A 24,955-nucleotide genomic window follows, 5' to 3' on the forward strand; every position below is an offset into this window, starting at 1 on the left:
AGGTCCTGAGTGTTCCAAGTCCTCAGGCTGCTGCTGCCCCCCGTGATTCTCATTCCCAGGATGAAGCCCTTTTCCAGGGCAGCCTGTCTGAGCTTCAGGGTGTGAGGGGAAGGTTTTCCAGCCAGGACAGGGAATGCTTTCCATACATTCACTTATTTCAGCCCGTTATCTGCCCCTGTCCCCCTCCTCCTGCTCTGGCTCGCTCTCCCCTCCCGGTGTTTCAGTGCTGGTGGGGTTGTACGTGCCAGTCCCTATGAAGATCCCATTCCAGACACTCATCCTCCTTTAGAAAACATCCAGAGTCAAGGCCGTGCATCCCTACAAGCGAGCGCAACAGCTTCGATTTTTGCACGTTTCCAAAATGAGCTGCAGACCCAAAAATAGAACAAAAAAAGTTTCTTTGCCACCTCCCTCACGCCTCTGCAGCGCGACAGCCCCGGGGCTGCTCAGGGGAGGTTGTTGTGCCTTGGCCACTCAAGGCCAGCCGCGGTTAAAAGGGAGACGCCGTCCTCCCTCTTCCTGCCGAGGGCTTGGGATGCGGGAGCTGCTCCAGGGAAGAGCTGAGGTGGGACCATGAGCGCTCTCAGGGGGCTCCTGCTGTGCCTGGTGCTGCTGCTCCCCTCTGCAGCTCTGCCCAGGAAAGGGGAGCGGGATTCCCCGACGGAGCTGAGCCTGCTGGAAGAGCCGGGGCTGGAAGCAGAGGGGAGAAAGGTGGGAAATGGAAGTTTACAGGAGACACCCAGGTCCAGGAGGGCTGCTGCCACTCGCCTCTTCTCTAAGCCCGAGCCGGGAGCCAAATGCCTGCAGGGAATGGCTGAGGAGGGCGGCCCGGGCTGGTCCCGCTCCAGCCCGCAGCCCTGGCCCCTCGGGGGGCTGGAAGGGCCCGTGTGCAGGGTGAGGATGGAGCAGGACGGGGCCACCCCGAGGCACCTGGAGGTGGTGGGTGTGCTCAGCCACTACGAGAGCGGCTTCATCAAACTGCTGAGGCGCCGCCGGAGCTGGGACGGGAACTTCCCGGGGACCTTTGGGCTGTGCCGGGCCGGGGAGGCGGGGGCTGCTCCCCATCCTCTGCAGAGGATCCACGAGCACGTGCTGGAGCCGGGGCTGGAGAGATTCCTCGTCCTGCACCTGGAGGAAGGTTGGTGGGAGAGCCCTGCAGGCTCCGAGGTGGAGCAGGGCAGGGAGGGGAGGATGCGGGGCTCGGGGTGGGGGTTGCTGTTTGCTGGTCCCGAGTCAGGGATTTAAACACAGAATTCAATTTGGGGGGTTGGGTTCCCTTTAAAATCAGCGAAGTGATGGAGTGAAATGTTTCTGGGCACGTTTTTAAGGAGGTTTAGCGGTGAGGATGGCAGTGTGCCTCTGCCATCTGTCCCTGCCTCGGACCAACTCCCAGGTGCCACATTCCAGCAGGGAATGCACAGGGTGGGATTGTTGGGGTGTCAGTGCAGGGCCAGGGGTGGGACTGGTGATTCCTGAGGGTCCCTTCCAGCTCGGGATATTCCATGGTTCTTGGTGGCATCTGCTCCGCTCTCATGAGCGTTTCTCACTTTCTCCCTGAACACCGAGGGTTTGGATCCCATCCCAGCTCCGGGAAGAGAGGAGAGGGTCAGACCCAGCTGCTCCCGCTGTGCCCTGAGCCCGGCACCTGCTGGTCTCCCACTCTGGGGGCTGTGGGGCAGCCCGGGCTCCTGGGCTCCTCCTGTAGCTTCAGCCTTATGGGAAAACCTCAACACACATTCCCCTGTCCCATCCCGGGGTGAGGGTCATGATTGTTTCTTTCTTCCTGAAATCTTCCTCTTCTCCTGGGATTTGGATTTTCAGCCGAACTCGCCAGTGCCGGGCAGGGGGGAAGTGGCTCTTTCCTCGGGCAGTGGCCACAATGTCCCCGAGCCCCCTGGAGAACAGATTTCCATGGGATCTGTCCATGGGAATTTGGCAGCTCTGGGGGGAGGCAGCTGCCTGCTCGCGGGGCGCAGGGTTTGTCCCGCTCTCCATCTGCCTGGAGCCGGGGACGGGATTTGCTGTGTCCCTTCTCCCTGTCGGCTCCTGTCCCGGGTGCTCTGGTCCCTGCATGGGGGCAGTGCTCGGTCTGAAGCCCCTTCCTCACCCCCCCGGGGCCCCGCGGCGCCGGGGGGGATTCACGGCCGTGTCTCCCCCGTTCCAGTGCAGTGGGGAGCGCAGGCGAAGCTGCGGTTCCAGCTGGTTTTCCAGGCGGAGGTGGGCCGGGCGCTGGGAGAGCTGCAGGCGGCCGTGATGCTCTTCTACCTGGGCCACCGGGAGGGCTCCGGGCACCCGCACGAGCTGCTGGTCACCGGCCCGGGGCTGGCGAGGGACCAGGTGGGTCCGGGCGTCCGGCCCTGGCTGGGAGCAGGGGGGTGGGAGGGGTGTCCCAGCTCTGCTGCCCAGTGCCTTTGTCATCCCCTCCCAGTGTATTCAACAACCCTTCCCAGTCCCTTTGCTATCCCCTCCCAGTTCATTCATGGTTCCCCCCGGTCCCTTTGATATCCCCTCCCAGTTCATTCATCGTTCCCCGCAGTCCCTTTGCTATCCCCTCCCAATCCATTCACAATCCCCTCCCAGCCCCTTTATCACCCCCTCCAGCCCCTTCGCCAGCCCCTCCCAGTCCCTTTGCCATCCCCTCCCGGCATCTCCGCCCCGTCTCCCGCTCTCGCCGTGCCTGAAGATGGAGCTCTTACCCTGTCCCCAGCTCCCGCAGGGCCGGAGGGGCTGCCCGGGGTACCCAGCCCGGTCTGGGGGTCCTGATCCCTCCCCCCTGCGCCCCCGGGGGTTCACTGGGTTCCCTGCACCCCGCGGCCCCCGGAGCAGCTCTGGGGCTGGGGGCGAAGCTCCCAGTGGTCCCCACCCTCCACGTCGCTGCTCCCTGGGCCACCGCGGGCTGGGTGACGCGGAGCCCCGCAGGGACCACAGCGGGGGCTCGCGTTAGTGTGTCCCCTGTGATGTGTCACCCACGGCCTCGGGGCTTCTGTGCCTTCTGCCTCGGTGCAGAGGCTCTGTCTGTCCAGGGACACGCAGTACCTGGCCCTGGCAGCCGCCGCAGCCTCAGTCACCCGCAGCGCGGAGCGGCTCCGCTTCTCGGCTTCGCTGGCCATCCACGGCGGCGCGGGAGGTAGGGACGGGGGGCACCCTGGGCACAGCGGCATCTCTGCCGTCGTGTCCTCACTTGGGCATTTGGGGTCCTCTCGGGCCCACGAGGGGCGCTGGGGACGTGCAGGAGACTCCAGACCAACTCCCCTCTCGTCGCCCCAGCAGGTGCCCCCCTGCCCCGCACGGAGGTGCAGCAGCTCCTGTTCGGCTCCGATGACAAATGTTTCACCCGGATGACCCCGGTGCTGCTGCTGCTGGCCAAGTCACGGCGGCAGGAGGAGGAAGAGGAGGAAGAGGAGGCTTTGGCTCCATCCTCCTACCTCTCTGCTGAGGGGGTGCTGGACACGGCTCCGTACCCACAGCTCAGGTCCGTGGCCGTCGCTGCAGGCACGGGAGAACACAGGGGTGGGAGATGAGGTGGGACAGGGGCAGCCCCAGCTGTGGGACCATGGGTGGCTGTGGGGCACGGCCTGGTGGGACCCCCGGGGCACACGGGGTGACTCTCCGTGTGTTCTCCTTGCAGCCCACTCCAGGCTGGGACCGAGGAGCTGCCGACCCCCACTGTCCCGAGTCAAGCCAACACTTCGTCCCCAGCGCCCGGTGGCAGCGCCCAGTTCCTGGCAATCCTGACCCGGTTCAGCCGGCAGCTCCTGAGCTCCTCCAGCGAGCCGCCCCCCCAGCCCAGCGCCCACCACTGGCTGGACTTCCAGGCGATGGAGACCCTCCCTCACCAGCTGCTCAACCTGTCGGAGGAGGCGGCGCTGGAGCGGCTGGTGCAGTCTGAGGAGCCCTCGGTGCTGCTGTTCCCCCAGGACAGCGGGGCCGTGCTGGAGCAGCACCTGGGGGACTGGCAGCCGGAGGGCACCGTGCTGCAGCTGCTGATAGGCAAACTGCAGGTGGTCATCCAGGAGCTCAGGGACGTCCCGGCTTTCCAAGCCAACGCGGCGCTTTTCCAGCACCTCCTGACCTTCTGCTACTACCCAGCAGAGCCGGGGCAGGCCGAGGCTGCCGAGCGGGGCCCGGGCTCTCGGAAGCTGCGCACGCTGCTGCTGCTGAAGGCGCTGCAGTCGGTGCGGGCGCGCTGGCAGGAGCGCAGGAAGGTGCAGCGGCAGAACCGCAGCGCGCGGCACCAGGCGTACTGCCGGCTGCAGGAGCTCACCATCGACCTGCGCGACCGCCACTTCATCGTCATGCCCACCGCGTACGCGGCCAACAACTGCGAGGGGCCCTGCCGGCTGCCGCTCTCCACGCGCGTCCCCAGCTACTTCTCGCACACGGTGCTGCTGCTGGGCATGCAGGAGCGGGGCTCGCCGCTGCGCAGGGCTCCCTGCTGCGTGCCCGTGCGCTACTCGGACCAGCTCATCATCAGCCTCTCCTCGGACGGGCTGGAGATCCGCAAGTTCCCCAACATGGTGGCAGAGGAGTGCGGCTGCCGGTGAGGCTCCCGCCGGCCTCCCCGCCCGCCCCACCCCGGCCCCTCTCCCGGTTTGCCCTCCCGGCTCGGGATCTGGTGCTTCTGGCCGAGACGGGAGCGTGTCCTTTCCCCACGCTTTGGCTCGTTAGCGTCGCTCTGGTTCTGGGTTCATCCCTGCCTGTCCCTGGGGGCTGCTCCGCGTTCCACTGGGGATGGCCCCGCTCCCGCTGCTGAGGGTGCCTGAGGCGGCTGCGGGCTCTGGCTCCGCGGGGCATTTTGGGCTGGACACGGGCACGGTGGGGCCGTGGGGGGAGGGCAAAGGTTGGCAGGTCCAGGCAGGACTGTTCCTATTTATCCCTCCCTCTCTGCTCCTGTAGTGGCTGGGAAGGGCAGGTGCTGCTTCCTCCAAGCCTTGCAGCATCCTCTGGCCGTTTCCCAGCCCACGGCCCGTCAGGGGACCCCTCTGGCCACACGGCTCCACCTGTGACAGCAGAGCCAGAGGCCAAATCCTCTCGCCGAGACCAACCTTGCCCTGGGGACACGTCTCTGTGTGAGCCGGGGCCGTGAGGAGCCGCTGGCCGTGGCTTGGGGCTCCCGGCCAGGTCACATCTGCGTCACCCCGCGCTGACCCCGCTGCCGGGGCGAGGGGAGAGGGGCAGGGAGCGATCCCGTTACAGCTCCTGGGCTGCTCGCACCATTAATGGGAGCGGGAGCACACGGCTGCCAGAGCACCTGCTCCGCGTCCCCGCCGGCGTCAGCACGGGCCCGCCTGCCCCGGATCATCTTCCAGCTGAGCCCAGCCCTCAGCCCGGGATCCGAACCCTCGGGAAGCAGCTCCTGGGCTTGTCCTGGCTACATCTCCTTGGGTTTTGCAGTGTCCCCACGGGGAGGCACGGCCGGAGGTTGGTACTCACCAGTCCCATCTCACAGCCCTCAGGATTAACCCTGAGCCCCTTGGGTTCGGGGGGCATGGAAAACACGCACACACAACACCAGGGACAAAACACATAACCAAGGACAAGGGCTTTTCTCATTTTTCCTTTTTTCTCTTTTTTTTTTTTTTTTAAACATCCAGTTGAATACCTTATTAAAAACGAAAATAGTTTATTTTAACCACTGTTGATTTAGCAAATACTGAAACCTGCCATGAGTCGGGGCTGTGAACGTCTCTGGCTGTGTGATACTGCTCTTGTGTTTCCTTTCTAAAAGTGACTCGGAAAAGGCGAAGCCCGCAGGGATCCCCAGGTGAAGGGCTCCAGCCCTGCTCTGTCACCAGCACGTTCTGTGCCACCCCACTGGGCTCGGTGAGGTCGGGGGTCTGTCCCTGCTGTCCCTCTGAGGATGGCTGCAGCCTAGTTCCGTAACCCAGAATATTCTTCTCTCTTGATTTGCTTTCAATAAAACCATTAACCCAAGAGCTGCACAGTCTGAACACAACTCTGTTCACTGGGATCCCCGGAACCACGAGTGGAGATGGATTTGGGGTGCAGAGGGATTTGGGGTGGGGATGGAGAAGTAACGAGGCCCAAAGAAGCTCCTTCCATGAGTCCTTTCAGGTCGCCTTTGTGCATCTGATCCGGGGGGGGCAAAGTCCCCGGGGAGGTTCGTGCCAGGCTCCTGGGCTGCTCTGCTGCTGCTCGGGGGTCCTGGGGTGCTGCCCGTGCCCGGGGGTGTCTCTGGAGGGCAGGCAGGGGCGGGGGTCCCTCGCCGGGGCAGTGGTGGGATTGGATCCCCCTGGATCCAGCGTCATCGAGCCCCGCCCCGGCCCGGCCTCAGTCGCGCCTCTTGCCCTCCCTGGCCCTGCCGTCCCTGCCCGGCGCCGGCTCCCAGGGCTTCCTGCCCTTCTGCAGCCTCCAGTCCCGCCTCGGGCTCTCCCGGCCGCCCTCAGCCCTGCCGGGACGGCCCTTCCACCCCTCCCGCCTGGACTCATCCCGCTCCCGCCGTCTCTCCTTCCTCTCCTTCCTCTCCCGGTCCCGCTTCTTCTGGGCTTGCTGCTCCGGTTCCCTGGGGGCCCTGGGGGCTCTGCCGGGTTTGTCCCACGGTGTCCTGTCCTTGGCTCGTGCGTCCCTCCGGCTGCTCCGCTCCGCACGGACAGCACGGCCTTCCCGGGCTTTCTCCTTCTTCTCCTTCTTCTTCTTCTCCTCCTCCTCCTCCTCCTCTTCCTCTTCTTCCTCCTCCTTCTCCTCTTTTTCTTCTTCTTCCTCCTCCTCCTCCTTCTCCACCTTCTTCTGCTTCTCCTGGCTCTTCTTCCCCTCCATCACAGCCACTGGCACCTCGGGGACATCTGCAGGTTCTTCGTCCTTGTCCTCATCCTCGTCCTCATCCTTGTCCCCATCCTCTGGTATTGTGCGGCCAAACCACTTCTTGAAGATCCAGGGTTCTGCCTGTGGGGACAGAGGGGACCAGGAGCTGATGATGCAGCCCAGGGGACGGGGACCCCTGTCCATCCCTCCCCTGGGGACAAGATGCTCCCTGCCCCAGGAGGTGCCACCCTGACCCGTACCAGGTTGCTGTCAGCTTCGCTGTCATCGTCACCGTCTTCGTCATCACCATCATCCTCCACCGCGCTGCTCTCCGGCGGCGGCGGCGCAGGCTGGGCCGTCACCACCTCTGGGATCTCCTCCACCTTGGGGCTGACGACCTCTGGGAGGGGAGAGGGACAGGCCACCGTCAGCTGAGGATGAGGCAGTTTGGGTGGGATGTCCCAGGCCGGGGGTCCCAGGGCCACCCCACCCTGGGATGTGGCCCTGTCTCAGGCTGGACCCGGCGGACCGGGGAGGGACGGAGCGTTGGACCCACCGGGAATGGGAGGGGGCGGAGGTTCCTGCCGGCCGCGGGCGATTCCCTCCTTGGAGCATGGCGCTGGAAGAGAGGAGGGGACAGGAGCCAGGAGGTGGCAGCACGGCCTGGCCGCCCCTTCCCGCTCCGGCCGGCTCCCGACTCACCTTGGAGCACCTGGAAGGTGACGCTGAGCAGGGCGACCACGGAGGCTACCAGGATGCACTTGTTGAGGGTGAGCCCTTCCCAGAGCAGCGGCTCCTCCGCAGGGTCCAGGCTGGGCGGCTCCACCTTGCTCTGCACGGGGAGGGTTCTGGGGACTGGGACCCCCACGGAAAAATGTTACTGGGGGAAACTGGGAAGAGGTAAAGGGCTCTGAGCTGGCGGACGGGAAGGGCTCTTAATATCCTCCTGCACAGCCCACTCAGGGCAGGGCCAGGGCCAGGGGCTGGAGCTGCTCCTGCCAGGTGTTTGCACTGCAGGAGTGGGGACAAGAGTGTCCCAGGGGCTGAGACGGAGGAGTTTGGGCCTTGGTGGCATTAGAGTGTCCTGGGGATCAAGCTGGGAAAAGCTCTGCCCGTGCTCCCCCTCCAGCAGCAAATCTGGGCAGGGTGGAGAGGAGGAGGTGGAGAAGGAAGTGGAGGAGGAGGTGGAGGATCTGGCAGGCGGCTGAGGAGCCCCATCTCCATCCCCATGTCGCTGATTTCACAGGGGACAGCTCCTCCTGTCGCTGCTCCATGGCCAGACGGTGCCTCCCGGGCTGGCCGGGGACACGGGATTGTGCCTCTGTGGCCACCTGTGGCCAGGGTGGCCATTCCGGGGCAGGGAAGGGCTTTCCCACACACCCACCTGGAGGCCCGGCAGCGCTGCCCTTGGCTCCCACCTTCTCCACCCGCTTCTTCTCCGCCGCTTTCCTGTCCCCGCCGAGCGGGGCTGGCTCTGGCATGTCCGGCTCCTGCTCGGAGACACCGCGCGGGGGGCTCTGCTCCTCTATTCCCTGCGGGCCGGGGCGACAGAGACACGCTGCTCTGGGCGTCCCCGGGGCTGAGCCGGTGCTTCCCCAGCGAGAGGCACCGACCCGGCTCCTGCAGCGCCTGGGGCGTGTGTTCACCTCAACAGTCTTAGAACAGGGCTGCATTTTACGCTGTTTAAGCTGGATTTGGCCACGAGTTAGCCCCGGCACACACACGGGGGGGGGCTGGCGGCAGAGGACCCCTAGGCTGTGCTTGAGGGATCCCCCCCGGAGCAGCGCTCGGGGCTGGATTGGGGCCGCAGCATCCACCGAGGGCGGGGTGGATGTGCCGGCAGCGGAGGGAGCCGCGCTGGGCTCCGGGCTCGGTGCTGAGCGGGGCTTTGGTGGCCGGGCTGGGTGTTGGTCAGTGCCACCAGGGAGAGCTGCCCACCGGCACGGATCAGTGACAGCGACAGCTGGGGGACCTTGGGCTCCCCCGGGATGGACGTGCTGCAACCCTGCCGGGCGGAATGTGCCTGTGGGACAGCCCCAGCTCGGCCCCCTGACCCTCCCTGGCACAGGGATCCATCCCTGACACCCCCTGCTTTGATCAGAGATCCCTCAGGCACCCCTGCCCTGCCCCGGCACAAGAATCCATCCCCCTGGCACCCCCACCCTGACCCTGGGCACTCACATGGGCTCCACCGCTGTCCCCGTGGCTGTCGCTGCTCACTGGAGCGTTGGCATCTGTCAGAGACAAGCACAGCACGGCTCCTTAGGTGACAAATTTGGGGAGGTGGGAATCACCAGGGGCTGGGGGGTGTGGACCCCTCGGTGACACCCCCAGCCTGCAGAGAGGGGACTCCTGGCTGTGTTTGCCCCCTTGGTGTTGCTGGGTCACACCATGGACAGAGAGAGGTGTCTGAAGTCAGGCAAAAAGCCCCCCAGGCATTGAGGGGTGCAGTGGGAGCTCTGGGAAGGTCTGAGCCCCAAAATGTCACCAACCTGGATATTCCAGAGGAGTGGCAGCCAAAGGGACAGTGACCTCCCTGCCAAGGCCCATGAGGACACCAACAGCCCGGGGTGTGCTCAGACACCCTGAAAACACAAGGCTGGGCACTGGGAGGCAGAGCCTGGACAGCAGAAGTCTCAGCCACTATGGAGCAACCAGACCTCAGAAAGGAACTCAAGGGGACTGCAGAGCTCAGGGATGACTCCCAGGGCTTTTCTGGGAAGTGGGAGAGCAGACTGAGGGTCCCCAGGGCTCTGGCACAAGGAGGGGCTGGGGAGGGCGCTGGGCTCCTCGGGGTCCTGGGGGTTTCTCTGTCCTGGGGGTGGGAAGGCACCACAAGGACCCAGCACCACCGGCCTCAGCCCTCTTGGCATCTCCGAGTCCAGTGCCTCAGGTGCCACATCCTGCCCAGAAGGAAGAATTTTTCCCCCATTTGAGCCAGATTTAGTTTATTGCCCCCCTGTGGAACACTGAGAAAAGATCCCAGTTCCCAGGATGAAACCTACGACTCAATGGTGGAAGCAGAAGAGATAAACAAGAGGAAACCTTTTGGCCGTGGTCTGAAAGGCCTTTGCTTTCAAGAGGAAATAAAATGAGTCTTTGGTTTGTTTAAGTGCTGTAAGTCCGGTCCTTTCTCTGCTGGGAAGGGGCAGAGCTGGCCCGGGACTCTCGTGGTGGCTGCAGGGGGTTCCCAGACCCAGGGGAAGCTCAGAGGTGGAGAACTTTTCCTCGGAGGGTTTCCCCCCATGTGCTTGCCGTGTTTTTGAGCATCTCAGCCATTCACCCTGGTTTTGGGCACAGATGAGCACCAGGAAGGTGGAGGAGGGCACGAGCCTCTGTTCCTCTTCTCCCTGGCCATGATCCATGTTCCCATGGAGCTGGTGCCACCCAGGTGTCCCTCAATGCCCGAGGTCACCCTGTGAAGTGACACCAGCACAAAGAACCATCTCTGCCAGGCTGAGCTGTGCCCTGCAGAGCCTCGCACACCTCGCCAGTGGCCACGGCTCACGGTGAGGACAAGGAACCTCTTCTCCTGTCCTTCCTTGGTCACCTCTGAGCTCTCCCTGCCCACCCGGACAGCCCTTTGGTGGCCTCAGGGCATCCCAAATCTTTTTCCAACACCACACAGGGACCGTGTCACCTCGAGGGACTCTCACTAAACTGAGAGGGATCAAACACCCAAATGACCCAGTCCTCAGCTGAGCCCAGTGCCCCGTCACAGGGTGCCAGGCTCTTCCCATGTCTCCATCCCTTGGGCTTCACCCCGATGGAGGAGCCCAAACAGCCTCCAGACCCCGGGGCAGACAGGTGTCCTTCCCTGCCATGCGCCCCAAAGGCACTAACTCGGTCCCAGAGCTGACCAATGATCCATGTCCAGCTCTGTCCCCTCCGGGCAGGAGATGCGGCTCCATGCCCTGGCATGAGGTGGATGCACTCCAGGGCTCTACAGCCCACGCAGGATCCTCGTCCCCAGCCGGGATGGGCCGCGTCACCTGCAGGAACAGCCTTCCTGGGCTGCTGGTCCGAGCGCGGCCACTGCCCAGGCCAAGCAGGCCAGGGGTGGCCACCAAGGCCAGGGACACTTTGCCCATGGCAGGGCCGGTCACCCACAGCCCCCAGGTCCAGCTGCAGCCCTTGGCTGGCGCTGCCCCTGCCCAGGAGCCCTCCCACCCATCCCTCCTGCCCGCCCATCCCGCTCCCCGGGACTCACGCCCCGCACGCCAGATCCGCCCTTAAACGCTCAAAATCGCAGGCACTTAACAAATAATCAGCTCCGCTCTGCTGCCACCGGGACTTCTCCTGCACGGGCTCCCGAGGTCGCCTTCACCGCTGACTCACATCAAAGAAACTTCCAAAAATAGTCCCCTCGCCTGCCCCGCTCTCGCTGTCACCCTCGCCCGGGGCTGAGCCCCGCGGCTCCCGATCCCTCGCGGCCAGAGGGAGCCGGGCTGTGCCCAGGGGCTGCCCGGGGGCTGGCCCGCATCAGGGGTTAAAAGCCACAGAAATTCGTACCTGGGGTCGGCCGCCGCCTCCTGCTCGGCTGCAGCCCCCGGGCGGCCCCGGCTCTCCCGGGTAAAGAACAGCAACAGCTGCCGAGGGGAGCCGGAGCAAAATAGCGCCCAATCACCGGGGCCCGAGCACCACAAAAGGCAGCTCAGCCCCGGCCCCGAGCGCAGGGGCTGCCCCGGGCACGGGGTGCGGCTCTCAGGGGCACCTGCCAGGGGGTTTGTCCCTCTGTGACACCGCCGGAGAGCACGGGGAGGGGACAAGGCTGTTTGACACCAGGCCCGGGTGTCTGTGGGAGGGACGGATGGGTGATGGAGGGATGGATGTGGGTGCTGGGGGTGCAGAGGTGGAGCAGAAGTCTGCCAGGCACAGGTAAGGAGAGAGGATGAGAAATCCCCCTGGGAGCAGCAGCGCTCAGACAATCCCAGTGAAAATCCCTTTTTGCCAGTGTTGGGAGAGGTCTGTTGCCCTCTGACCCCTCTGATGTCCCTGTCCCCGTCCCCGGGAGCCCTGTCACAGCCACAGGCACCTCCTGGGCAGGTGGGAGAGGGGATGTCCCATCCCACCCACTCCCAGGACACAGGGAGGAGATGAAGGATCCCATCTGGGGAGCTACAAAAGACCCTCGGGCTCTGGCCCTGCCTGTGGGGGTTATCCCGAGCTCCCAGCTCAGCACGGGCAGAGCTCCTGTGCCAGGGATGTGGTGCAGCAGTGACTGGGACCAGTCCGGCACGTCTCTGGCACATCCCGCTTTGAGGACATTGCTCTTACGGAGAGGCTTCAGGCTCAAAAAAACCCCAAATCTCTGAAATTGTAGAATATTTCATACCTGCAGTATTGACATTTTTCCAAAGGAGGAATAAACCAGGACACCTGGTGAGGCTGGGTCCAGGTCCTGCTTTAGGAGCTCTCAGCACATGAGCTCAGGAGCAGCCTCTGCTCTCCAGGGCAGGGATTTCCCCTCGCTGGCAGGGACAGGGCTGAGCACACTGTGGGATGAACAATGTGGAAGGTGGATGGACGGATGGATGGATGGACGGATGGATGGATGATGAATGGATGGATGGATGGATGGAGGAGGGATGGGGCTGCACACAAAGCCCCCACACCCGCCAGAGCGCTGGGCACACTCCCAGGGCAGTTTTCCCGCTTGTATTCCCACTCCAGCAGGGTCAGGGTTGTTAACTGGCTTTATAGTTTACCAGTTGCTTTATAGGGAGACGATGAAAGCAGAAAATCATAAACAGGCCAAATAAAATCCCCTTTTCTCCCAGTTAATCCCGTTCCCCATGCTGCTCCCAGGTTTGTTCCGTGCTCCTGCCTCCCGTGGGTGAGCTGGTCCTTCCAGGAAAGATCCCAGGGGCTCAGCAGGCACCGTCTGCACCCGCAGAGCTCTGGCAAACACCCTCCCACTTCATCCTTCCATGGAGCCACGGGATAGAGAGTTCTCCTCACCCTTCCCAGGACCTTTCAACACCCCGTTCCCGCAGCCGGGAGGGACCGGCAGCTTTTTTGCCTCCACACGTTTAGCTCGGAGCAGTTCCCCGTGGAGCTGCAAAGCCTCCACCTCCATTGCACAGTTTATCCCGGGCAGATGGAGGAAAGAGATTCCCAGAGGCAAATTCTTTCCTAATCTCTTGAACCCCCCCAAATCCCGACTTCTTCCTTGCTCTGAGCCTGATAAAAGCGGCTATGGAAAGGGGTGAGCTCAGGGAGGGGGAAACCCGATCCGGCTGGGAGAGAAGGCGGAGAGAGGCAGGTGGGAGAGCAGGGGTGGGCAGGGGAGCGGCGTCCAGGCTAAATGCTGACTCTGGACTTGGCTGGATGACACAGCCCCTCTTCCCTGGCTGCCCGGGCTGTCCACTCGCCTCTGCCCTCGTGACTCGTGGTCCGGGCTGTGCTGCAGCATCCCCTCACTGCCATGGCAACGCTCACTCATCCTCCCACCAGGACATCGTCTCCCTTCTCCCCGTTTTTAATAACTCGCAGTTAAAAAGCAATCAGAAAGGGATAAAATTAGTCACTGGGTATTTTCGGCACAGGTTGGTTCTGGGGATGAATTCTCCTTCTTTCTGTGCAATTTGCTCTCTCCCCAGAGCTCCCAGCCCCTGCCTGGTTCTGTCCCCTCCTGCCACAGGTCCGAGGCATGGCACATGCTCGAGCTGGCTCTCTGGTGGCTTTGCCACTGCTCACCGGGCTGGCTGCAGGTTTTCCCCCAGGATTTCATCCCTGGCTCCACCAGAACCTGCCTGACCACGTTCCCAAGGCTTGGGACTCCAGAACACCTCCCAGCCTTTGGAGCCTTTACCCTCCAACCCGAGCAGGGTTGGGCTCTTGGCCTGATTTTAGAGCTGGGAATTTGGCTGCTCCCTGCTCAGCCAGGTGCCCTGGGCACAACACAGCTCTGTGGGCAATTCCCAGCTCCAGCTGTGTCACCCCCACACTGGCATTGTCCCTTGGGGGCCACTGGGGCTGCACAGGGCAGGTCCCCCGCTGCCAGCACCAAAGACCTGCAGGAGCTGCGTGCGGAGCTCATCCAGGAGCTGCATGGGCTTGTTGGAGGTGCTTGGTGTCTCCCAGCCCTCCCCCCTTCCCTTAGATGTGGTTGGGGATGCAGGGCTGGTGGAAGAGAGGATCACAGAAATGCCAAAACTCTCCAGGAGATGGGGTGAAAGAGCACCCTGATTCCCTGCACGACCCAAACCCCAAAGGCACAGGTGTCCCCACAGCAACCTGGCCACGGCCCAGTGCTGACAGCAATATTCCGCTGACCCCAAATTCCTCTTTCAGCTGGATCCAGCAGCTCTTCCCAGCCTAGGGGGTTGCGCAATGGCTGTGCTGACGCACAGCCTCTGCCTCCTTCCCCCGAGGAACCAACACATCCACCCGGGAGATGATTCCTGCAGGAACCACAGAGCTTCCCAAGCACTGGGGTTATTATGGAGCCCTTGGGAGGTTTCAGGAAGGGAAGGGATGTCTCCTCTCTGCCAGCTGTGCCGCTCCTGTCAGATCCCATCTGTCAGCACGGAGATTTCAGATGCGCCGAGCTGAGCGATCTCCTTGTGGAGGTGCGGATGATGGAAGGCCTGGAGCAGTCTGGATGTTGGATGTTCCTGTGGCTCCACATCCCCAGGTGTGGGGCTGGAGGGAGCCAGCAGGAGATGGAGCAGCCTCTGCATGAGCTGATTCCCACAGCTGATACCGGGATGGGCTCCACATGCCTGGGAGGGCTGATTGCAGATCATGGGCCTGGAAAGCTTCTGGTGCCAGTTCTGATTGAGAACTCAGACCTGGGCACTTCCTCATAGCTTCAGGGATTTGGTTAAGCTGGAAAACACTGCCAAGGGGATCTTCTGTCTCCTCTCCTGGGTTTGAGATGCTGTGGAACTGGTGAGGGAAGATGGGAGCTCTGTGGGCTGGTACCACTCTGGTTTAAAGAACCACAGCTTGGAGCATCGATGGGACAAGAGGAAACGGCCTCAGGCTGCTCCAGGGAAGGGTCAGATTGGACATCAGGAGGAATTTCTTCATGGAAAGGGTGGTGAGGCATAGGAAGGGGCTGCCCAGGAAGGTGGTGGAGTCACCAAGGAATAACTGGAGGTGGCACACAGTGCTCTGGGCTGGTGCCAAGGTGGGGACTGGGCACAGATTGGACTTGATGGTCTCAGAGGACTTTTCCAACCTAAATGAGTCTGGGATTCTGGGATCTTGGAGGATCTCCTTCTTCCTCTTACCCCTTCAGCCTGGTGGGAATGCAAGCCAGAAAAGTGATGGCTCTTTGTTTAAAGGGAAGGGGACATCCTGCCTATGGCCCAGGCTGGGAGGACACCCCACCACAGGGCTTTGGGGGCAGATGCTGCAGACCAAGCACCAGCTTAACACATTCCTCCAGCTGAGCATGGAAAAGGGGATCACACCTGTTAGAAAAGCTCTCCCATGGCACCTCTGGCTTCCCAGCCCCGGCTGGAGCCAGCCATCCATCCATCCATCCATCCATCCATCCATCCATCCATCCATCCATCCCACCTGTCCATCCATCCATCCATCCATCCATCCATCCATCCATCCCTCCCTCCCTCCCTCCATCCATCCATCCATCCATCCATCCATCCACCCATCCACACCTCCATCCCTCCCTCCATCCATCCATCCCTCTGTCTGTCCATCCATCCATCCATCCATCCCTCCCTCCATCCATCCCTCCGTCCATCCATCCATCCTTCCCTCCATCCATCCATCCATCCATCCATCCATCCATCCATCCATCCCTCCATCCACCCATCCATGGAGCAGTGGTGCTGCACACACCCACCCCTGGCAGCAGTGTCCTGGTCACCTTCAGGGTCGGGGCTGTCTCACAATCACTCCCAGTGATGGAGGAATCGTGCTGGGGACAGGTTTGGCAGAGCTGACAGGACAAGGAGCAGACAAGGTCCTGTGCCAAGGTCCTGGTCCCTGCAGGTTACTGTGGTCCAGTGACCTCAGTCCCAGGACTGGCTGGAGCTTGGGCCACCCCAGCACGGTGACAAGATCAGGCTGGCAGGCACACAAAACACACATGGAGCACTTTTGTCACTGGTCAGGAGCTGTGGATGTGCTGTTGGATGAAATGAGCTTGGCAGAGCTCTGTGAAGAGCAGGAGAGGCAACAGAGAGGGACATTGTGCTGTGACATCCTGCTGTGACATCCTGCTGTGACATCTGTGTCTGAGCCTGAGCACAGCACAGGATCCTGCCCTGGGGATGGCTCCAGGATCTCCTGCAACTCATGGACGTCACTGGGACCACACAGGGGGGATGGACACCCCCAAGCCACCAGCCAGGACAGAACACGGCAGTGACAGTGGAGGGAGAGCCTTCCATGGGCTCATCCCATCACCCCCTGAAATGATCCACAGGCATCCGGAGCAGCTCCACGTTAAAGCCACTCTGCCCACCCACGGATCCACGTGTGCCCTAAAAACTCCAATTCACCAATCTCAGAGGTTTTCGCTCCTTTTCCCTGGCAGAAGGAGCTCATTCAGGTCAGCGGGGAACGAAGATCCAGGTCCTGTTAAATCCTACTTTTAGTCCTTTCCATAACTGTTCCACTGGAGAGCAGGTCCTGGTGGATTTAACACCTTTCCCAGGGCTCCAGGTTGGCCCCACAGGACAGAAGCAACGAATCCATGTCCAGAGAAACATCCCTGCACCATGGGGATGCTCCCAGACTTGGCAGCTGCACCAGGGGCTGCTGGTCTGTGGGACATGGGGAGGGAGGAGATGTTCCAGGCAGGCTTCAGGTCTTAAAAGGGTCATAAAAGTACAAAATCCACCATAAAGTACAGCAGAAAGTCCTGCAGGGACAGCAAAAATAGCAGGAACTTCCTATCCACCCCCAGACCTCGGCTGGGGTTTCCCAGTCTCTCCGTGCTTCCCTCCCTGTTCCCCATTTCTCTCCCTGTTATCAGACCAGAAATTCCCCAATTAAAATTTAGCAGACTCCAGAAACCAAGGGCAGAGGTTTCACCCTGCCAGGCCTGGCTGCTCTCCCTTCCCTGCCTCACACCATGGATTTCTCAGCTCCTTTGGGACAATCCGGGAAGGCTGAAGGGGTTTGGGTTCCTTCTTTGTCCCCATGCCAAGACCAGGACTGTGCTCTGGTGCTCTTTGTCCCTCTAAGGCACTTGCTGGGGTCCTCATGGAGGGCTTTTGTCATCTCTCCGAGGTCTGGAAACTTTGATGATGACTTTCCTTCTCCAAAGCTGTAGCTCCAAACTGCTGTGAGTTATAGCAGGACAGGAAGGGCTGGGACCTGGGGATGAGGTTTTTGAGTGAAGCCCCTTCTGCTCCAGCTTTCCCTCTCCCTCCTTTCATAGAGCAATGCCAAATGCAACATATTGTGTAATAGGAACAAGCAAGAACCAAACCAGCAAGGACTCCAAGCAGCAGGAAACTCCCTTTCCAAAGCCACTTCTTAATGAATCAGTTTTCTCCCGTTTTTGCTCACCAGCCCTGACCCACCCTGCAGACCAGGCTTTGTCCAGTGCAACGAGGAGACGTCAAAGCTCAAGATCTCAAATGTTTTCCAGTTCTTTCCCAATATGTCCCTGTGCAGGACATCTGTTCCTAAGACATGTCTTGCTCAAACAACAAGATTTGTGTTTAAAATAAAGCTTGAGCCTCCCCAAGGCATCACCAACCTGCAGGAAAGCCGGGGTGAGACTGGAGGGGAAGGGAGAGATGGACAGAGGTTCATCCCTCCTTGCCATAACCCTGGATCCTGGATTGCCATCAGCCTGGCCCTGGAAGCCAGGACCCAGCTCCAGCACACTGGAGCCAGCATGGTTTGGGCTGCAGCAGCAGCCAAGCCATGAAATCTCCCCTCCAGCCTGGAGCACAAACACAAAGCTTTGGGAGAGCTGGGCAGGGCCCATCTGTGGGGCACTGGGAGCAGGGATGTGGCTGTGGCTGATGTCCCTGGTCACCCTGAACAGCCCCAGCTGCCAGGGCTGTGCTCAATCCCAAACACTGGATTGGTGCTGGATCCATCCGAGGCTGCTCTGCTGAGTCAGGGACTCAGAGTTTGGGTGAGAAGGGACCCCAAAGCCCATCCAGCCCCACCCCTGCCATGGGCAGGGACACCTCCCACTGCCCCAGGCTGCTCCAAGCCCTGTCCAACCTGGCCTTGGGCACTGCCAGGGATCCAGGGGCAGCCCCAGCTGCTCTGGGAATTCCATCCCAGCCCCTCTCCACCCTCACAGCCAGGAATTCCTTCCCAGTCTCCCATCCAGCCCTGCCCTCTGGCACTGGGAAGCCATTCCCTGGCTCCTGGCCCTCCATGCCTTGTCCCCAGTCCCTCTGCAGCTTTCCTGGAGCCCCTTTAGGCCCTGCAAGGGGCTCTGAGGACTCCCCAGAGCCTTTTCTTCTCCAGGTGAACACCCCCAGCTCTCCATGGGGTTACAGGAGATTTAGAAGGAAATCACAGAGCTCACAGGCATCAAAAAGGCCCAGCTTTAGGACTGCTCCTCCTCCTCAGCTCCCTGCCAGCACCAGGAGAAAGCAAACGTCCTGGAAAAGCCAGGCTGCATCCACCAACTTGTTGTGATCAATACAAAGTTAGGTGGAATCTTTCACTGACTGCCAGAGAAGAGGATTCAGGAGTGAACCTTGAGTGGCTCTGCCCAGCTGGCTGGGGGAAGGTGATCCAAGAGATTTGGACAAGGGATCCACCCAGGTGGCTCCTGAGTTCAGGAATCATCCAGCCTGGAGCTCTGCCCTGGTTTTCTCACCAACCCACATGGTGATGTGAGTTCTGAGCCTTCTCTTCTCCCTCCTGACCAAACACCCTCATTCCCACTCCGCTCTCAGCCGCCTGTGCTGTATTTTGGGCAGGGCTGTGATCACGCCTTCAATCACAGAGTTCACCACAGACTGAAGTGGTTCCCATGATCAGCTACGACACCAGTCTGGTATTTGCTGGCAAAAAGGCACAAAGGAATGAAATGTGCCCCAGGATGGGGCAGGAAGGTGCAGAGACATGCAGGGCAAGGGCAGTGTGCCCAGGAGCTGAGGCAGGAGCCTGCAGGCTCTGGTGGTAACAATCCTGAAAGTGTTGATGGAATCAACACGGGTGGAGGAGTGAGCAGAAGAGCAGGAGGGGAGCTGCTGCCCAGGCTTCTTCCAGCAGAAAGGTACCCAGTGTCCCTGCCAGCCAGGATCTGTCCCTGAGAGTACCCTCACATCCCTGGGGAACCAGGCTGGGAGAGCTGGGGGTGCTCACCTGGAGAGGAGAAGGCTCCAGGGAGAGCTCCGAGCCCCTTGCAGGGCCTAAAGGGGCTCCAGGAGAGCTGCAGAGGGACTGGGGACAAGGCATGGAGGGCCAGGAGCCAGGGAATGGCTTCCCAGTGCCAGAGGGCAGGGCTGGATGGGATCTTGGGCAGGAATTGTTCCCTGGGAGGGTGGGCAGGCCCTGGCACAGGGTGCCCAGAGCAGCTGGGGCTGCCCCTGGATCCCTGGCAGTGCCCAAGGCCAGGCTGGACATTGGGGCTTGGAGCAGCCTGGGGCAGTGGGAGGTGTCCCTGCCCATGGCAGGGGTGGAATGGGATGGGATTTAAAGTCCCTTCCAGCCCAAACCATTTTGGTTCCCATGATCTCTTTTCTTGGGACTCCTGAAGTGACCAATGAAGATTCCATGACTCTGTAGATCCCAGTGAGAGGAGCAAGGACCTGGATCCAGCTGTTGGCTCGATCCTGGGAAGGAAAGGGAGGCAGAGCAGCTGGAGGGGGTTTTGCAGGGCCGTGGCAGGAGCTCTGTGTCCTCTCCCAGCCCCAGTTTGGCTCAGCTGCCCTTGAGCAGTGTCTCTGGGCTCCAGTGAAGCTCTTTAAGGACATTAAGGGACATTAAGTTTCCAACACAGCTCCAAGAGCAGTGTTTGAGCACCACTCCCCAAATTTCCCCCATTCCCTCCTCCTCTCCCCACCTGTGCCCAGCCTGCCTCAGCTGGGGGGAGCAAACCAATGTCAGCTGAGCCCTTTTGCTGTTTTGACTGTTCCACTGAAATATCCACCACAGCCTGAAAGAATTCCCTCCCTGAGTCCCGAGCCAGGCCCCCAAATGCGCCACTGAAAACCACGAGGGGGTTTTTTTCCCCACAGGAAACACTGCAGGAGTCTCGGGCACCAGCATCCCCCATATCCAAACACCACATCTGCCAGGCTCAGGGAGGAGCCAGGTCCTGCAGCTCACGGTCCCTAAGCCAGCCTTGGGTCCCTGCAGGGCTGCAGGTGGTTTCCTGCTCTAGATATCCAAGGATTTCAACAGCCAAAGTGAGGAGAGGAGAAGACACCTCCCCTCCCACCACATCTGCCCTGCAGAGAAGTGGGACACGAGACCTCTCCATCCCCACCAGCCCCTTGTGGTGGTAGATCCCACACAGCACCTAAGCCAGCGAGGGACACCCATCTCCAACAACCTGCTGCTTATTCCCACCCTCCACAAGGCCAGGAAGGTGCTGTAGGAATTCTAGGGGGGAAGGGGCAATTCCCCCTTTTCACACTCACAGAAGCCATCCCCAGCTGGGGCACAAAACCCCCCCAGATTGCTGGGATCTGCACCACTGGGATCTTCTGTCCTACAGCGACCAGAGAACCACGGAACCATTAAGGTGGGAAAAAGTTTTGAAGATCAAGTCCAACCATCAACCCACCACCATGGTCACCACTAAGCCACGTCCCCAGGTGTCACATCCAGGCGTTTTTGGAACACTCCCAGACAGACACTGTGGTGATGAGAAGAGAATGAGGAAGACACCTGGAGAATGAGGAAGAAGCCTAGAGAATGAGGAAGAAACCCTGAGAAAGCGGCGCCAGAATCCCACTGGGAGTGTTTTGCTCCTGCACTGGGAGGTGAATGATCTCACCAGAGAAGCATCAAAGCCTCTCTGCAGGTGAATGAGCAGCAGAGCCAGGCTGGGAACCCGGGACACGCCGGGACAGGCCGTGACACAAGGAAGAGCCGGGATTTTGCCCGCGGGGAGCTCGACACCCTGAGCTGCCCTGTGGGAATTCCTTTTAAACTCAGGCTGGGGAGGAGCCTGGGTGTGTAATTTCTCTGTGCCAGGTCCAAGAAGTGAAGAATATTCCAAGAATAAAGGTTAAAAGCCTGGAGACTCCAGCGAAAGGTGCTCTATAAATAGGATGAAGTCGGCAGAGCAGTGGGAATAACAGGCGGAAAAGCTGGATGTGGAAAAGGGCTGGGAAGGATCTGACACTGGTGGTGGGATTGGACACGGGGCTGGCTCTGCAGAGCACACCTTTTACATGTGTTAACATTTGGGGTTTTATCAAAAACCAACTTTTGGGCACCCCTCAGAGGGCATCTTGTGCCTGTTGGGAGCTGCCTGGGACCACCTTGGCCCAGCAATGCGGGATTTGTCCCTGGACCTTGTGGCTGGGACAAGGCAGCAGCAGGACAAGGAGGTGAATTTTGGGGTTGCTCAAAACACCATCACGTGGGACAACTTGTGCTGTGCCCAGGGGAGCTGGAGGAGTTCCTTTCCCATTTTTGTCCCCCATTCCCATGACCCTGGGTGGGACGAGGTGGGTGCAGGGACAGGCTCGCTGCCAGTGTGGCACAGGCCCTGCATCTCCCTCTTCCACTGCTATGGGAAAATCACCCATCCCAGGGATGTTTATCCTTCCTCCCAGTTTACCTGTTGCTGGTTGGTGTTTCTACAGCTATCAGAAGGAGGGGTGAGGTCACAGCACGATTTATAACCAAGAACACTTCGGTTCTTTAAAAAATGATGACTTTTCTGCAGAACTGGGATGTAAAGCAGTAAAAGCTGCTCAGAGGCCTCAGAGGATGTCACTGTGCAAATGTCAGCTCCGGGCTTAAGGCAGCAGAAAGCTTTGCCAGGGAATTGCTGTGGTGCACGGATGATGCTTGGAAAAATCATGCTGTGTTTGCAGGAATCCCCTGTGCCCCCAGAGCTCTGCCAGCAGCTCTGATAACCTCGGAAAGGGACAGAAAAGCAGGAAAAAGGGATGGACCTGGGAGCACATGGTGCACATGGCAAAGCTTTCTCAGGAGGAAAGGCTGAGGAGAGGGAAATGTCAGCTTGGAAGAGAAACAACAACCCCAGGGAGCTCTGGGGAAGGAGCAGCTTCCTTCTACTTCACAAAGCACAAAAATTGGGGTCCAGGTGTAACTGGAAAGCCACAGGTTGAAATCCAGCAAAGGTCTCTTCAGAGAATCCTGGAATATCCTGAGCTGGAAGGGATCATTGATCCAAGCCCTGGCCCTGCACAGACACCCCAACAAGCCCAGCCTGGGCATCCCTGAGAGCGCTGTCCAAACGCTCCTGCAGCTCTGGCAGCCTCGGGGCCGGGCCCATTCCCTGGGGAGCCTGGGCAGTGCCCAGCAGCCTCGGGGGGAAGAACCTTTCCCTGAGCTCCATGCCCAGCCCTGGCCCAGCTCCAGCCGTTCCCTGGGCTCCTGTCCCTGTCCCAGAGAGTTCGGTGCCCACAGACCTGTGAGGGACTCATGGATCTCACTGCTGTGGGATGTGGCTGGAGCCAAGTGTCTCATACTTTGGGAAAGGGTTTAAAACCCACCTGGACGAAGGATCTGTGAAATCAGACTCCGGAGCCCAAATTCAAACTCAAAAGCCCAAATTCAGACTCAAGAGCCCAAAGCTGGGTGAGTTGGTCACTCCTGTCCGGCCCAGCCTCACTCCCTGGCTCCCAGTTCCAGGGCAAATCCAGCAAAGGCAGACGATTTACAGGAGCTCTGGAATTGCGTGCAGGGTTAGAACTGGGGCCCAGATCAGCACATCAAAACAGATTCCCCATAAATGACTCTGTTAAGGCTTTCCATAAAAGTTTCACAGGGGAAGGATTCATGAGGAGCCTGTAATGTTTAATTAAAGGGGAGAAACTGATCCCGCTGTGAAAATCTCCCCGATCCCACGCCAAGCTCATCACTGACTTAATTTATGGGACATCAGCAAGCCAGGAAATGGCATAAGTGGGAAAGTCGAGGACTTCTGCCAATTTGGGATACAAGGATGTGCAGAGGGAGGGGGATTTACAAACTGAGTGAGGCAAAGGTGGAGCTGCAGCAAGAAAACAGGGAATAAACTCCTGGGTGCAGGATGGGAGGATCCAACCTAGATCCAACCTCCAGCTGCTCTTTTTGCTCCTACCCTGAGTTCTGCCTCTTGGCAGGAAGGTCTCTGCCATGAAATTCCCTATTGCTTAGATGACCTGTGTCCTTCAGGCTGGAATCCCACATGGAAAAGCGTCAAGGTCGCGATGTCGGGGACATGGACGCTCTCTGACTCTGGTGGAACTGATGGAATGACTCTGGATTTACACAGTTCCACCCCACTCACTGCCAGGGGAACCTTTCTCCAGTTTTCCTGAGGTTTCCCTGCCCTGTTCATCCCTCTGAGTGTAACAGTGCCCATGGCGGGATGCAACGCGTGCCCAGAAAGGGATTCTCGGTGTTATTCACATGGAAAAAATGCTGTGGGATTGCCTCAATCCCAGAACTAACTGGTCCCATGAGCTCAGTTCATGATTCTTGATTCCTGAGTGGAAGAATTTCCAAAAGTGAGGAGGGAGAGGCTGCTGGGTTTGTGGGGAAGGGAGCAGGGAGGCTGCAGTGAGCGACTGCTGGGAAGAGAGACTGGCTTGGAGAGAGCTCAGCTGAGCCTGGCTCCATCCCTGCCTCCCCACGCCACCATTCCAGAGCAAACCAGGGAATTGGGACCCCAAGAGCCACAGAAACCTGCTGCTGGAGATGCCTTTGATGAGGAATTCACTAAATAGAGCAGCTCCCCACTAACAGGGGGAAGAGGGAAGTGAGGAATTCAAAGGCCAGGAGGGAGAGGAGGTCACTGCAGAGCTCCTCCAGCTCAGCAGCAGTCTCACAAATGCTTTAAAGAGCTTTAAACACCACTCCCTGCTGGCCTGTCCAGGCCTGGGCATTGCAGAGAAAGCTCAAAGCTCAAGGTTTTAGGAAAAAAAGGTGAACAAGTGGAGAGGAATGTCAGGAGCAGCTCCCTGATTGTACAAGGAGAGGCCTTCAGCTCCTTGGATGATACTTGTGGGTCTCTCCCAGCTCAGCACATTCCATGATTCTACAATTTCTCCTTCCTTTGGTCACTGTAGGAGTCAGGATTTTGCAACAAAGCTGAATTTGAGTGAATGCCATGGCAGTCAGGTGGCTCCTGTCACATCCCTGGAGCATCCCACAGGCAGCCCCAGCTGAGGACCTGCGATGTTCCATCCCTTTGGGAAGAGGCTCTCACCGAATCTCAGAGACACCAGGGACAAAGAGGGGTTTCAAAACAGAAGAAAACAAATCAGAAAGGCAAAAATACAAGGAAAAAAGCCCAACCCAAGTCCCTCAGGTGCAAAAAGCGTTGCAGGAGCCAGGAATGGCTGCGCGTGATCCACTTTCACATTCCCACAACCAGGGATCATTCTTGATCCACTGTTTACATTCCCACAACCAGGGATCATTCTTGATCCACTGCTTGCCACATTCCTACAACCACAAATCATCCTCAATTCACTGTTCACATTCCCACAACCAGGAATCATCCTTGATCCACCCAGCCTGTAATTCCCATTCCTTTAGCTTCGTCCCTTTCACAACACTCCAGCCAAGCTTCTGCCTTCCTCCTTTGGAAGTGCCTGGCTGTGGCAGCAACTCCTCAGTCAACCTTCAACATCTGATTTTCCCTGGTTTTTAGGGACAAATCCAGGCTCAGCACAGAGCCAGCTCCTGGGAATGTTTCTGCCCTGAGCTTTCCCACCTCCATCCCTGCAGTGAATTGGGGCCGAAGTGTGTCCCACAGCACCAGGGATCAGCTGGGAATGCAGAGTGGTGAGGGAAGGTGTGGTTTAAAAAAGAATTTAAGAAAAGGCCAGCCTCAGTTCCTCAGGGAAGCTTCTCAGCTGCGTAGCCCTGAGATTTTCCTTTTCTTATATCCCAGAAGGTTGTTGGCAGGACCACCAAGAAAACACAACGAGAGTGAGAGCAGGAGGGAAAGAGAAAAGCTGGGCAGCACCGGAAGCAGAGGGAGGAGGGAATGTAAAAGGAAGGAAAAGAATCGAGGACGTGGGCGAGCAAACGAGCCAAAAATTCGGGTTAAAAAGGCAGGGTCTGAAAAAGGCAATGAAAGGAAAACGGAGCA

General features: G+C 59.8%; 2 protein-coding genes across 4 annotated transcripts in view; one reads left to right on the top strand and one right to left on the bottom strand.

Annotated features, from left to right (window-relative positions):
* Positions 1–457: 457 nt before the first annotated feature.
* On the top strand, positions 458–5,934 carry AMH (anti-Mullerian hormone). Of its 2 annotated transcripts, none has more exons than XM_039566266.1 (5): positions 458–1,138; positions 2,165–2,337; positions 3,007–3,127; positions 3,268–3,472; positions 3,629–5,934. In XM_039566266.1, the coding sequence occupies exons 1-5, from the start codon at positions 574–576 to the stop codon at positions 4,542–4,544; spliced, it is 1,980 nt and encodes a 659-aa protein (XP_039422200.1). In that variant the 5' UTR covers positions 458–573; the 3' UTR covers positions 4,545–5,934. The 2 variants fall into 2 exon arrangements, with proteins under 2 accessions (XP_039422200.1, XP_039422201.1); XM_039566267.1 differs by having other exon boundaries at positions 459–1,138; positions 3,271–3,472.
* The window catches only part of LOC120411439 (cilia- and flagella-associated protein 251-like), a 32,560-nt gene continuing 13,157 nt past the window's right edge, over positions 5,553–24,955 (bottom strand). The window contains exons 1-7 of one of the 2 annotated variants that reach the window (XM_039566269.1): positions 11,275–14,778; positions 8,944–8,996; positions 8,147–8,294; positions 7,465–7,617; positions 7,319–7,381; positions 7,023–7,162; positions 5,553–6,903 (exon numbers count right to left, since the gene is read on the bottom strand). In XM_039566269.1, the coding sequence (XP_039422203.1) occupies positions 6,292–6,903; positions 7,023–7,162; positions 7,319–7,381; positions 7,465–7,617; positions 8,147–8,243 (1,065 nt within the window). In that variant the 5' untranslated portion in view covers positions 8,244–8,294; positions 8,944–8,996; positions 11,275–14,778 and the 3' untranslated portion in view covers positions 5,553–6,291. Of the gene's footprint in view, positions 6,904–7,022; positions 7,163–7,318; positions 7,382–7,464; positions 7,618–8,146; positions 8,295–8,943; positions 8,997–11,274; positions 14,779–24,955 lie in introns of those variants that run through there. The other variant, XM_039566268.1, reaches the window with a different exon arrangement.

The sequence above is a fragment of the Corvus cornix genome, chromosome 28 (assembly GCF_000738735.6).
Source record: "Corvus cornix cornix isolate S_Up_H32 chromosome 28, ASM73873v5, whole genome shotgun sequence".
Classification (NCBI taxonomy): Eukaryota; Metazoa; Chordata; class Aves; order Passeriformes; family Corvidae; genus Corvus; species Corvus cornix.